Source organism: Strongylocentrotus purpuratus, unplaced genomic scaffold (assembly GCF_000002235.5).
Source record: "Strongylocentrotus purpuratus isolate Spur 01 unplaced genomic scaffold, Spur_5.0 spur5_scaffold_20, whole genome shotgun sequence".
Lineage (NCBI taxonomy): Eukaryota > Metazoa > Echinodermata > Echinoidea > Camarodonta > Strongylocentrotidae > Strongylocentrotus > Strongylocentrotus purpuratus.
The window spans coordinates 7,378,195-7,392,765 of record NW_022145606.1 but is presented as its reverse complement, the minus strand read 5'-3'; the positions used below and the strand labels follow the sequence as shown (position 1 = coordinate 7,392,765).

At 36.8% G+C, this 14,571-nt stretch overlaps 1 protein-coding gene across 1 annotated transcript in view; it reads left to right on the top strand.

Moving 5' to 3' along the window:
* Positions 1-368: 368 nt before the first annotated feature.
* Positions 369-14,571, top strand: part of LOC105446809 (ankyrin repeat domain-containing protein 50-like) — a 51,790-nt gene continuing 37,587 nt past the window's right edge. The window contains exons 1-2 of the mRNA XM_030993609.1: positions 369-657; positions 981-1,541. Of these exons, the coding sequence (XP_030849469.1) occupies positions 369-657; positions 981-1,541 (850 nt within the window). The remainder of the gene's footprint in view (positions 658-980; positions 1,542-14,571) is intronic.

Sequence of the window (14,571 nt, the reverse complement as noted above, 5' to 3'; positions counted from 1 at the left end):
GACTACGGTCATATTCGGTAATGGAACGTACCGATGCAGCTGAAATGAACATTTAATAGAATATACAATGGGAGGAAGTGATCTCCTTTGTGGGCAAGAATACATTTGCAGGTGCATTACATAAACCACTGCCAGCCGTAATACTCGGAGCAGACAACGAGCGGCACGGTATAGCCTATAAATATCTATCTTCGTCTCATATCTTCGAGCCGTTAGGGGCGAAAATGAAATCGACCTTCGGACACAGCTTCTCCATAACGCCATGTCTTCAACTGTTCTAGTTGGCTGATCAAATAAACTATACTTCAGTTAAAACAATCTTGATATTACAGGCAGACACTTAGACTAGTTGAATTCTTATCATAGATATGAATAGGTTTAACAGAGCAGAAGTTTGTGAGGCTGATATCCGTAGGGCTGATGAGGACAGATCACCTCTCCATGCGGCATCTGCCGATGGTCACTATGATGTTGTACGGGCTATCATTTTCCAAGGAGCAGATCTAAATAGTGTTGATATCTGTGGCAGGACACCTCTCCACGTGGCATCATCCAATGGTCACCTACGTGTTGTACAGTTTCTCACTATCCATGGAGCAGATCGAGATAGGGCTGATTCTGATGGCAGGACACCTCTCCACATGGCATCATCCAATGGTCACCGAGATATTGTACAGTTTCTCACTTGCTATGGAGCCGATCGAGGCTAATAATCATTTGATGTCACCTCTGCACGCGGCATCATACACGGGATCTCTTTTGCGAAGGAGCAGGTCTGAATATAACTGATATTTATGGCAGAACACCTCTTTACGTGGCATCATCGAATGGTCACCTCGATGTAGTACTGTATCTCGTTGGCAAAGGAGCAGTACTGAATAGTTTGAATAGTTCTTTGTATTGTGTGAAAAGGTTGTCACCTCTCTACACGGCATCATCCAATGGTCACCTCGATGTTGTACAGTATCTCATTGGCCAAGGAGCAGATCTAAATAGGGCTGATAATGATGGCAGGACACCTGTCCACGCGGCATCATCCAATGACCACCGCAATGTTGTACAGGCTCTCATTGGCCAAAGAGCAGATCTAAATAGGGCTGATAATGATGGCAGGACACCTCTCCATGCGGCATCATCCAATGGCCACCGCAATTGTTTACAGGCTCTCATTGGCCAAAGAGCAGATCTAAATAGGGCTGATAACGATGGCAGGCCACCTCCCCACGCGGCATCATCCAATGGTCACTGCGATGTTGTACAGGCTCTCATTGGCCAAAGAGCAGATCTAAATTGGGCTGATAATGATGGCTGGGCACCTATCCACGTGGCATCATTCAATGGTCACCTCGATGTTGTACATGTTCTTATTGGCCACAGAGCGGATCTGAATAGGAATAACAATGATGGCAGAAAATCCTTCCAAGCGGCATCATCCAATGGTCACCACGATGTTTTACAGATTCTAATTGGCCAAGAATCAGATCCAAATAGGGCGAATAATGATGGGATGCCACCTCTTTGTACGCAATTAATTGATAATGGTAAGTTCAGTTGGTATTCGAAGGTTTGGGTTTGTGTACTGTTAATTTCTTTGACATTTCCTGTTGAGAATCCATTAATATCATTATTCATTTAGGAAAATAACTAAATCAAATGATGACACCAGGAATTTAAGTGGAGATGACCATTACGTCGGTGTTAGATTCAAGGTCATTCTATTGAGCGGACGAAGTCAAAAGCCACTGTCCTTTGTTAAAAGAACATCACATGTTTATATAGGCGTTAATTACTTGTGATGAATGTATTATATAACATGTACAGCCACTATATTGTTTTTGCATATCATCTTGTATTAATATACTTGTCAGTTCCAGAATATCTGTCATATGACAATATATGCAGGATAGTGGTACAATATCCTTTTGTTTACCACCAGCAATACATACCACATCCTAACTTCATTACACAATACTCTTAATTTATACAGTTGCATTTTTGTGTGAATGAACTTGTGAGGACTCCACACAGATTTATTCCCACATGCATGTTATAACCAGGTCATAAATGATGTCAAATTCATTAATTACTTTAAACTAATTGTGTTACGAATGCTATGATAATTACATTGTGTTAAATTCCTATTTACTTGTATGTCATTCCCAGATATGATCCCCGGGGCAATAATCCTCTAACAACTTTTTGTTTTATTGTTCTGTACTCTTAAAACTTTATCATTATTTTGTTTAGTTACATACCAAAGATATATATATATATATTAAGCAAATAATAACCGTTGGTGAAGGTGGGACAAACTATCACTTCCGAGGCGATCTGGATGTAGCTATCTTTCCGAAGCGAAGCTGAGGAAAGATAGCGTATATATTCTGACCGACGAGGAAGTGATAGTTTGCCATCGCCTGAAAAAAAGGTGATTATTTGCTTTATATTCCACATCTAAAAAAATTAATTACAAAAAGAAAAGGACGTGTACGCATCTTAATAAAAGTCACCTAGGCCCAAATTCACGCCAAAAAGGTTTTAGTTTAACCCAGCCCCTTGAAGGTAAGGTGCGCGCATGTGTTTTCTTTAATTGCGCTCATTGGTAATGCGCGCTTAATTACGCTGTTTTAGTGCGCTTTTGGATAATCTTCAGTAAAAGTGCGTTGCCCTGTGTAGATACTACCTCTATCTTCAGTGAAATTGCGTTGCACTGTGTAGATAGTAGTACTATCTACACAGTGTAACAAACTTTTTGCTTCTCCCATCAATAATGGGCGAACTATCTTTCACCACGTGATTTACTTTTGACCAATCGTAGAGCAAGATTATTAGTATGTGGAATATAAATATATATATATATATATCCTCCTTTTAAGTATCAAATTGCATTAATATTTGTATATTTTATGTCTGTTATTCATTTCATTCATGTTTTGTGTCAATTGTAACCTTTGTGTGGAAACATATCAAATGATGTGTCATATATGCAGGAATGAGACTTGAACATTTAATGATTGTAGTGCTTCTGTAATAAGCGAAAAACAACTGTAATTATGCAAATTGGTATTTTCCCCATACATTCACACTATATTTGAATTAGATATGCTGGATGACAATGATTTCAAAATGATGAATTTACTCCAAACTTTGAGTGACTCGATGAAATAAGTGGTTTTCAAAGTTAGGTCTTAGATGATGATGATGAGACTATTATGTACTGAAAATTGTTTAAATTGAAAATGTATTAAAAGGATGATGTTCTAGTGACTTCAAAATTGTGGATAAAAACTTTTTTTTTTAATTTGGCATGTTAATGCTCGTAGCTTAATCAAACAATTTGTTGCAATATCTGACTTCATCCTAACGCTTTCTTATACTTAAGGTTACATGTAAACCAAATGAAGCATTAGATTCTTAACAAATAAAGTACTAAATACATATTCAAGCAACTGTATCAATCGTAGCACGATCTCACAAAAAAGTGTAATAGGAAGTTGTTAGTGTTCCGTTGCCTTAAGAAGTATGGATTGCCTCTAGATGACCTTTACTTATATAAAAAGGATACATTCGTTTGATTTTAGATTATGGGGTACCTGTTTTTAAAGATAATTTAACAAAAACGCATGTATACACTTTAGAACGTTTTCAGAAAAGAGCTTGTAAAATCATTTAGGTCGTCAGTATGAAAATTATGAAATTTGGAAACGTGCAATCTGCGTTCATTAGAAGCAAGACGTGAGCAGTTACAGGAGCGTACGCAGGGGTAGGTTTTGGGATTAACCTCCCCCCTTGATTTTTTGTTATGTGTATGTGTTGTGTATGTTTTTTGTATGTTTTTTGTGACCCCCCCCCTTCTTTTTTTTTTTTTTTAATAAAAAAATAAAAATAAATAAATAAAAATTATGCCAATGGCTGACCTACAAAAGGTGACCTTACCCCCCCCCCAACGGAACATATATCAAATTTTCAAATTTCGAGACAAAAAAAAAAAAAAAGTGTCCTCTTACCCCCCCCCCCCCCCCCCCCCCCCCCAGGGATGCCAGTGTTTGATTTTTTTTTTTAATGGACTCCAAAAAAAAAAAAAAAAATGTCCGCTTAACCCCCCACCCCCCCCTCCCCCCCCTCCCCCCCCCCCCCCACACTGAGCGACTTTTCGGCTTGCTGAGTCGTTTCGATTTTGTTTGGACTACCAAAAAAAAAAAAAGTGTCCGTTTACCCCCCCCCCCCCCCCCCCCCCCCCCAACTGAGCGACTTGTTGGCCGGCGCGATTTTCAAATTTTCTGGAGCAAATTTTGGGCCCGATTTTAAAACCCCTCCCTTGAAAAAATCCTGCGTACGCCACTGAGCAGTTATGTATAGACTTTCCAATGCTCTTGCCAAACACCCACAATTTAAAGAATGTTTACGTCTTAGACAAAAAAGCACTTATTCTCTAACATCTCAATCAAAGTTTAAACAATACAAATTTAAAACAAAACGCTTCCAGTGCAGCTCTCTTCCTTACTTTATAAATCTTCTTAATAAAATGTAATACCAATATAAATTGTATTTTTAGAATTTCACAGTCCATGATTAAACTATGTGAATGAATTTTGATATTTTGTTATCTCTTTTTTTTTCATTACTGAATATTCCTTGCCATCTCCCCTCATCTGTAATGATAAGGTACCCTTTGTCTGTCTCTTCCCCTCTTCTTCTCTCTCTCTCCTTCTCTCTCTTTCTTTCTCTCTTCCTCTCTTTCACTCTCTTTTTCATCACTCCAACTCTCCCTCTCCTACACATCTCCCTTTCTCTTTCTTTTTTAACAAAAATTTGAATTTGCTTCAATTGACCATTTTCGTAATGTCATCAAATTTAATGCACAACAGTTACGACTTTTTCTACCTAACAACACGGAATGTATGCAATTTGCATTCTGACTATTGAAATACAATTATGTTTTACAAGTAATTAAATCATTTGCAACAAGATACTTAACAAAGATTTGTGCATAAAATTAAATGATATTACTAAAAATGACCTATCACAGAATAGCTTTCAAAGTAGACAGGAAGTAAGTAGGAGAGAGTCTTTAAATCACTGTAAATACTATCCTTTTCTTCAGAGTGTCACCACAAAGTATATACATGTTATGAAGTTAGTAACTGTGCATTTTATCAAGTTTTGGGGAATACTGGTTTTGAATAAATCTTGTCATCTAATACTTGTATCTCCTACGGTTGTTTTATTATTTCATGTTAACCTGTCTGTTTTCGTTAACTGACGCGGGAGTATATACTGTGTGTGCGTGTGTGTTGGTGTGTGCCTTTGTGTGTGTATACACGTGTATATATATATATATATATATATATATATATATATATATATTGAATAAGGCAGACTAATGGAACATGTTTGCTGCTCCGATATATGAATATATATATATATATATATATACATCTACAGATTCCCCTATTTCATCCCAGATGCCTACCACAAATCGCAATTTATTGCTGAAATATTATCAAGAGAAAGGAAGAAACAATAGAATATTCATTACAAAATAAAGTACAAAATAAAGATGAATAAGGTAGACACTATTTTCTGACAATAGACAATTTATATATGGTTAATCGGTACTGGAGGATTAACATGAACAATTAATACACAATTACAGGAACGAATTGTGTCCTGTTCATTCCATGTTAATGTTTTCTCACTGTTTTCAAGAATATATAATATAATATCATTTTTGTCGTGCATGGTTTATCTAGCTCCATGTCTCATGATACGTTGTAGTAACAATTGCTTTATTTTTGCCATAATAATTCTCCATTGCTGCTTTTTAATACGACTTTGATGTACAGGAGCAAATTAATCTGTCACGACTCATGATAAATTCGTTTATCAATTGATTCTACCTGATTGATTCCACTGTTCGCAGGATTTTGCAAAGAGAGATAGTCTAGATGTGATCATTCTAACGAATAACACCAATATATTATACTTATTTGTTCATTGTCGTTCAGTGATATTTGAATAAACAATTTTGTTATGATAGGCCTCCTAAGAGCAGTTCAATTGTTGTAAAGAAATTATTGGCTTGCACCCGGTAAGTCCCTCTGAATCCCTGTTTAAAAAAAAAAATACAGGTATTCAATAACAACATCGAGCACTCGATCTTAATCTACAAAGTGCAAGCTAAACATTTTTTACAACAATAAACATCACTTTGGTACTATCACATGGCAATCACATGGAATATACATTTATTAGTACCAGGTTTAATACAGTTAAAGAAAACTGAAATTAAACCCCGCACAACCCCCACCCCCTCTCTATCTCTCGCAATAAGATTAAGGAAAAGCATTCACGCCGTCCCTGAAGCTACGTCACTGACTTAAAACTTCATCCATTTTATTCCTTCCAGACAGTAGGTCTTACAAGTAAAATATAAACTGGAACATGAATGATGAAGTAAATGCTTGTTATAGCTACTGTTTCCCAGGTTTGAAATCGAAGTTTATGATTATTTTACCATATTGATGATGAAAATGAAATTGAAAATGAATTTTTTTTCACTATGAATATTTGGATCATCCATGTACACAATGGGGATGAAGTAATGTTTTGTTGACACACGGTTGCCTAAACATTTTAGCACTGTTCCCTTCTTGAGAGCCCAAAATCCCATGATTAAAACAGGATTGAGCTTTGTAATACCTTTCATATTAAATGTCTGCACAATTATCAATACATGTACATGTTTGTCATGAATTACTGTCTTTTGTTCATACTCTTATTTGCTAGTGGATGATTAACATGAAGAAACAAATGTTTACATGATAACCATTTATGTCTCATAAATTATGTATCAAATACTTTCTTAATTTGTTCGAGACACTGTCTGCCACCTTTCAGCTACCTTCATGTCTCATTTGTAATTTTAGGGACAAAACAATGTTAGAAAACTTCGATTGTTGCTGAATTTTAACAACAGTCGTTAGCCATTGCTGCTCTTCCTCTTTCAAGAATCATAATAATTTGTTTCACATTTGATTCAACTTGGTTGAAACCACTGATCACAGGATTTAGCACAGAGACAGAAAGAAGTGAAAGATTCTCACGATCTACGACGATGCATTTTTATAATTATTTGTTCCTCGTCTCTACAGTACTTTTTGAATAAACAAATTTTAAGGATAGGCTTTCTAAGAGAAATTTCAATTGTTGTATCAAAATTTTGGCTAGCACCCGGTAAGTCCCTCTGAATCTATTTTGTTCCTTCTTTTGACTGGTATGCAATAACAACATTGAGCACGCAATCTGAAGCATCTACCCCGCCCCGAAGCTACGTCATTGACTAAGAATGTTATCTATTTTTGGTAGACAGTAGGTCTCACAAGCTATAAAGAAACATTAACAGTTCAATGGCTAATTATCAGAGGTGAAAAAGGGACCTTATTAGAATAGTAAAGGGGCTCTAATGATAAATGGAAATGTGAATTTGTTGCAAGAAAAGGGGCACCGATCAGATTTTAATAGGGGCACTTATCGGAGGTTAAAGGGGGCTTTTATGAGAAGGGGGAAGTTGCTCTTATTAAAAATAAAAAGAGGCACATGTTAAAATAAACGGGACACTAATCAAAGATGAAAAGGGGGTAATTATGAGAAGGACAAGGGGCACTTATAAGAAAGAAAAAGAGCATCTATTAGGAAGGTCAAGGGGGCGTGTCAAACTAAAAGGGATATTTATATAAGATAAAAAGATCACTTATCACGAGGGTAAGGGGCACTTTCAAATAAAACGAGTATCTCTCATAAATGAATAGGGTCATTTACAAGAGATGAAAAGGGGCACTAATAAGAATGAAAAGGTACTATTTTCATTAAAAAGGGGCATTTATGAAAAAGGAAAGGGGCTTTTTCTAAATGGGGGCACTTATCATAAGGAAAAGGGGCACTTATTAAAAAGGAAAGGGGGCACATGCGAAATTTAAAGTGTGCGCTTATCCGAGTTTAAAAAGGGTAGTTATTAAAAAGGGAAGGGGCACCTTTTACAAAGGAAAAGGAGAATTTGTCAAAGCAAAAGGGGAACCTTTCAGATTTGAATAGGGCATTTTTCAGAGTTGAAGGGGGTGTTCATCACAAGTGAAGAGGGACGCTTCTTGTATCTGAAAAGGGGATCTTACTAGAGATTAAAAAAGGCACTTATGAGAATGGAAAATGGAAACTTATTGCAAAGGGAAAATGTGTACTTGTCAAAAGAAAAGGGGTACGTGCCAAAATAAAAGGGGCACTTATCAGAGGTGGAAAGGGGAAGGGGCATTTTTCAAATTTAAAAGGGGCACTTGTCAAAATAAAAGGGGCGCTTTTTACAAACTTAAAGGGGCACTTTACCTTTGAAAAGGGGGCACTTTTGGGGTACTTAAAAAAGTGGGGGGCACTATGCCCCCCCCCCCGGAGCACCGCCTCTGCACACGGTAGTCTAAACTGTTTTAACACTGTTTCCTTCTTGAAAGCCCAAAATCCCATGATTAAAATAGGATTAAGCTTTTGAAAACTTTTTATATGAAATGTCAGCACAATTTTCAATACATGTACATGCATGTCATAAATTACTGTTTGTTATGCATACCCTTATTTGCACCTTTTCCGAGTTTTGCATGGTCATTTGGTAATGGAGGATTAACATGAATAAAAATATGTTTACATGATAACATTTATGTCTTATTCATTCTGTATTAAATCCTTTCTTAATTTGCTCGAGGTACTGTCATTTTTCATCTTACTTCATGTCTCAATGTAATTTGAGGGGAAAACAATTTTAGAAAACCGTGCTACACTGTTGCTGAATTTTAACAACAATCGTAAGCCAATGCTGCTCTACCTCTTTAAAGAATCATAATGATTCGTTTCACAGTTGATTCCACTTGGTTGAATCCATTAATCACAGGATTTAGCACATAGACAGAAAAAAGAGAACGATTCTCACGATCTACGACGATGCATTTTTATAATTCTTTGTTCCTCGTCTCTACAGTACTTTTTGAATAAACAAGTTTTAAGGATAGGCTTCCTAAGAGAAATTTCAATTGTTGTAAACGAATTTTGGCTAGCACCCGGTAAGTCCCTCTGAATCCCTTTTTTTTTTACTTCTTTTGACTGGTATTCAATAACAACATCATGCACGCGATCTTCAGCATCCACCCCCGCCCCGAAAATACGTCATTGATTAAGAATGTTATCTATTTTTGGTAGACAGTAGGTCTAACAAGTAAAACAGAAACTAGATCAATGATGATGCAGTAAGTACCTGTGATAGCTACTGTTTTCCAGGTTTGCAATCGGATGATGTCTTGAGCAGGGCCGTAGCCAGAGTGTGATGTTTGTAGGGGGTGGGGGGGGGGGGGGGACACATACATGTAATTGATCGACGTCCTGGAGAGGGGTCTAAAAAAGTTCAACCGATCTTGGACATTTCTTTTGTTTGGGGGGGGGGGGGGGAGACACGTGACCCCCGTGCCCCCCCCCCCCCGTGGCTACGGGCCTTGTCTTGAGGCTCATGATTATTTCACCATATTGATGATGAAATTAAAAATGGTTTCAACATGAATATTTGTATTATCCCTGTTCACAATGGGGATGAATAAATGTTTTTGTTTACACACGGTAGCCTAAACAGTTTTATCCCTGTTCTCTTCTTGAGAGCCCTACAATCCCATGATTAAAACAGGATTTAGACTTTGAATACTTTTCATATTAAATGTCTGCACAATTATCAAAACATGTACATGTTTGTCATGAATTACTGTCTTTTGTTCATACTCTTATTTGGTAGTGGATGATTAACATGAAGAAACAAATGTTTACATGATAACCATTTATGTCTCATAAATTATGTATCAAATACTTTCTTAATTTGTTCGAGACACTGTCTGCCACCTTTCAGCTACCTTCATGTCTCATTTGTAATTTTAGGGAAAAACAATTTTAGAAAGCTGCGATTATTGCTGAATTTCAACAACAATCGTTAGCCATTGCTGCTCTCCCTTTTTCAAGAATCATAATAATTTGTGTCACAGTTGATTCCACTTGATTGAATCCACTGATCACAGGATTTAGCACAGAGACAGAAAGAAGGGAACGATTCTCACGATCTACGACGATGTATTTTTATAATTTTTTTTTCCTCGTCTCTACAGTGCTTTTTGAATAAACAACTTTGAAGGATAGGCTTCTATAAAGAGAAATGTCAATTGTTGTAAAGAGATATTTGGCTTGCACCCGGTAAGTCCCTCTGAATCTATTTTATTCCTTCTTTTAACTGGTATTCAATAACAGCATCGAGCACTCGATCTTAATCTACAAAGTGCAAGCTAAACATTCTTTACGACAATAAACATCACTTTGGTACTATCACATGGCAATCACATGGAAGATGAATTATCATCAGTGCCGGGCTGAATAGTTGAAAGAAAACTGAATTCGATCCTCGGGTCATACACACTCTTTCTCTCTCCCTTTGTCCTTGCCCTCCTTTTCCCTCTCTTACTTTCTTCTTACATAAAGGAAACAGTATAGGTTTTTGAAAAATATAATATAAAGAAGAATAAAGTACAGAATAAAGTGGAATATGAAATAGAACACATTACGGTGGAACATTATTACACAAACTATAGAGTATAAAATGAAGTAGACTATCAAGCAGAAGATATATCAAATAACCCTATATCAAATACAAGTTTAGCAATACATGATTTCGCACGGTGCACTATTAATACAGTAATCATAACCCGGTCCATGTACCTATTCGGATTCATGACAGGTTTGTGCAATGCTTCGTAGAATACAACCAAAACAAAATCAAAAAAGATGAAATAATGAAAACAAATAAAGGTAACTTGTGGCGAAAACATATCACCATAACTCATGAAATAAGTTTTTAAGATAATATGTGAGAAGCCGTAGAAAATTATTGATTAAACCATTTTGTCGGTGGTGGGTAATTACTTTGAATGTGTCATTTTCTTCCATGTTGTTATTATAATATTCTACATAGGTGTTGCACCTATCCTCCCAAACATAGAAGAAAACGAAATATGCCGGAAAGTATCCTTACTCATTCCTCACCGTAGATCTGACGTCACATTTACACACATCACAAATATTATTGTCTTAAGTCTACATTTATCTGAATGAACTCTCACTCCGATTTCAAATATGTCATGTATCTTTCAAGTGTCCTTGATATGTCAAACCGTCCCAACATTTTACATGCATAATGTTCGTCTTGCACATTTCTTTCAAATTGACCAGTATGTTCCGTTATTTAGTTCCGTCGTTAATAAGAATAAACAGAACGTATGAGATAAAATCTTTGACGTCAGACTTATTTTCCACGATGAATTTGAAGAATCCTGGACATCTACTTTGAATAAAATCTGATAAAAATATCGGCATTAAAGGCCTCTTATAATGATTGTGTATAACACTTTTTTTCTTCAACAATCTTAATTCGTTATTTTTTTTAAGCTGTTCTTTAATAATGAATAATTTATCTACGCAATTTCGGGAGAAAAAAGAGAACGTTCGTATATTTTCGCATTCATACTCTCTATTTTGATTTGTGGAATTTTGTTATGACAATAAACAACATAGTCTGTTGTGGGACAATCTGTTGATAACTATCTATACAGGTGTACCTGACTTCGGTAGCTCCTAGTTATTAAATCATAACCACTATGACTTTTAAATATATACCATGCTGAAGAGTAACTCATTTTCTATCTAAAGATAACTATTCATAATATTTCTGCCACGGGTGACTGAGCACCAGGGCCTTTAAAAATGTGGTCATATTCGCTTTGTACCATGATTGGGCTAAAATGCATTATGTGTTTATCTCGAATAACGAATGAAAACTAAAATGTGACATACCCACATGCAAGAAAGAACACAAATGATGATAAGTATCAAAGAATTTGACAGCAGATTTTCCTTTAAAAATAAAGAATATAACATCCCAAATAAACTTTATCCATTTTGTATCACTCAATGGGAAGGGTGACCTTAGACAAAGGTTGCGAATGAAGTCAATATTGTAATCATCATAAGAAAGAGAATATCAACACTTTTGTTTGTAATAAGCATTTTCTGGAGATTGAGTTGATATTAACACCTGTTCTTTTCAACTGCATAAATAGTCAATATAAATAAATGAGCAAACGTTTTGGGAATGAGATAAAACACCCATAATGGGATTTTGACCCACATTCATTGCTTCAGCCAAAACTTGGTACAAGAGGATGTTGACAATACTTTTTGAAAAGCCTGGTGCTCAGTCATCAGGTGCAGCACAATTATGAATATGGTATCAGTAGGCAGGGTATTACTTACTCTTTACCATGATATGATTTTAATTTAAAGGTCAAATAATTTTCAACTTTTTGTTTTATTAGAAGCTGCCAAAGTTGGGTCCATCTTTTATCTACGCGCTGTATAGCTGGGAAAATAGGAGTGGGTATTGTGATGATAGCAAGTTTTAAGGTTGAAATCACAGACTATGAACTTATACCTTTTTTCACAGCGTATAACATATTCAGAATTAATATTTCCGAGAATATGTGTCGAGCTCCTAAATACAAAGTTCAAACTAGAAATCGTAAACCGTTGCCATCTCTATGGTCCTGGGGCACAGTACGGTTACATGAATACCTTGAGTAATAATCGTGCCCCTCAAATATTGGAACTGGCTACGTCAACAATGACTTTGGAACCTTCTTTGTTCTATATATTTCAGACGACGTGTATGGAGTTCAAGAAAACTTGGGATTCCACTTGCGTAGGCGTTGTAGTCTACCTCACATGTTCTTTATGTGCAATCGTTGGGACATCAAGCTGCATTGGGCCTTTAAGAGAAGGTTGAATTTTGGGAAATGTGAACAATAATTTGTGAGCTATTCCATTCTTTATGTAGACCATGAACCCTACCATGTATAGGCACGTGTTTTGTCTAAAACGTATGGCATTACAAGGTGAACTGAAGAGTAGAAGAAAGGCAGACAATACATGGCCACAATATGTCTGTTCCTGTTCGATTGTTTGTGTTATTATTATTTATTCTTATTTTATTTGGCAGGAAATACATTATATAAAAATACAGCTGTGGTGCCAGGCCTTCGGCAAAGTTAACCAAATATCTATAGTCCGCAGACCGCCCTTGCCTATATCCCAACCAGATGCAACCAGTGTTGCAGATTTATGTGACAAGGAAAATCTAAGAGAAACATGTCCCACATTCACATAATTAAAATGCATCAAGACAAAGACTACACACTTCCCCAGATGTTGTATCACACTCTGGAGAGTCATGACCACATCAGCAGAAAAAAATGGCACAACATGTTACAAAACATTTCCCTCTCCTCCCCCATCCCTCCTCCCCACAACAACCCACCCCTACCAGGTTCCGAAACCAATCGCGAAGGAATGTAGTCACCCTCTCCCCCACGTGTCGTCAATGAAATTACCTTCAAAGAAAGAAAATTACTAAACTATTTCAAGAAAAAAAAAGGGATGTGTATCTCTGACCCCGCCAACAATCCATTCCATTCATCATGCAGAAACATCGGGGGGGGGGGGGGGGGGGGGGGAGGGGGGGGGGGGTACTCAGATTTGGTTTGGACAGGGGTGTGCCGCTGAAGCCTCGAAACCCCTACCCATTATTTGGGGTCGTGTCGGGCATTTTTCTCGAAAAAACAGATTTCTTTTTCAATTTTCGGGTATTTTTCCCGAAAATTTAGAAGAAAAAAAAATGAAAAAACGGACCCATCTGGTATTTTTGTTAAAAGTGAAACCCATGTTTAGGGATTTTTGTGTGAACAAGTGATCCATAAGAGGGGCACACCCCCGTATGTCCTAATATGTGGGTACCCCCCCCCCCCCACTCCTTCCCGGGGCTACATCAGCACATTCACCAGCTAGTATTTCCCGACCCATTCTAAAAACCCAGAACAACAGATTAGTTTCACTGAACCTATTGTTCAGTTTATTGCTCTGGATTCCCGAGTGCCGTAGTGAGTCACAGAACACCAACCGGCACTGTAAATTTTACTAAATTACAACAGTTTTGGGTTTTTAGCTCAGAAACAACTGAATTATTAGTCGCGGTAAAAAGAATTAGTATGCACATAAATGCATGCCTGTAATATAATACAATAGTGTCTAGATTGCTTTTTCTTAACTTAGCGTATGTGATACACGAAGTTTTCAATTTCGAATGTGAACAAAATGAGTTTTAAAAGCTACTTGTTTCCCTATTGTGAGAAAAGGAATGATATTTAACAAAAGCGTTAGTCTTAATATATTCTTTGTTGAGAGCAGGAATCAAACGGTTGTACTAAGCGTCAGTTACCTTGGTGAGAGAAAGTCTCCCTTCACTAGCGGGATGTACTACTATGACTCCATCCCAGTGCTTTGATGATGGAAATGTATTGAGATCTCCGGATGTCAGTTCATGGAATGTAGGGATAGATTTACTTGTTTTGATCCTTCCAATTACATTTTTTTCGATTGAGTTGTCAAATGAAA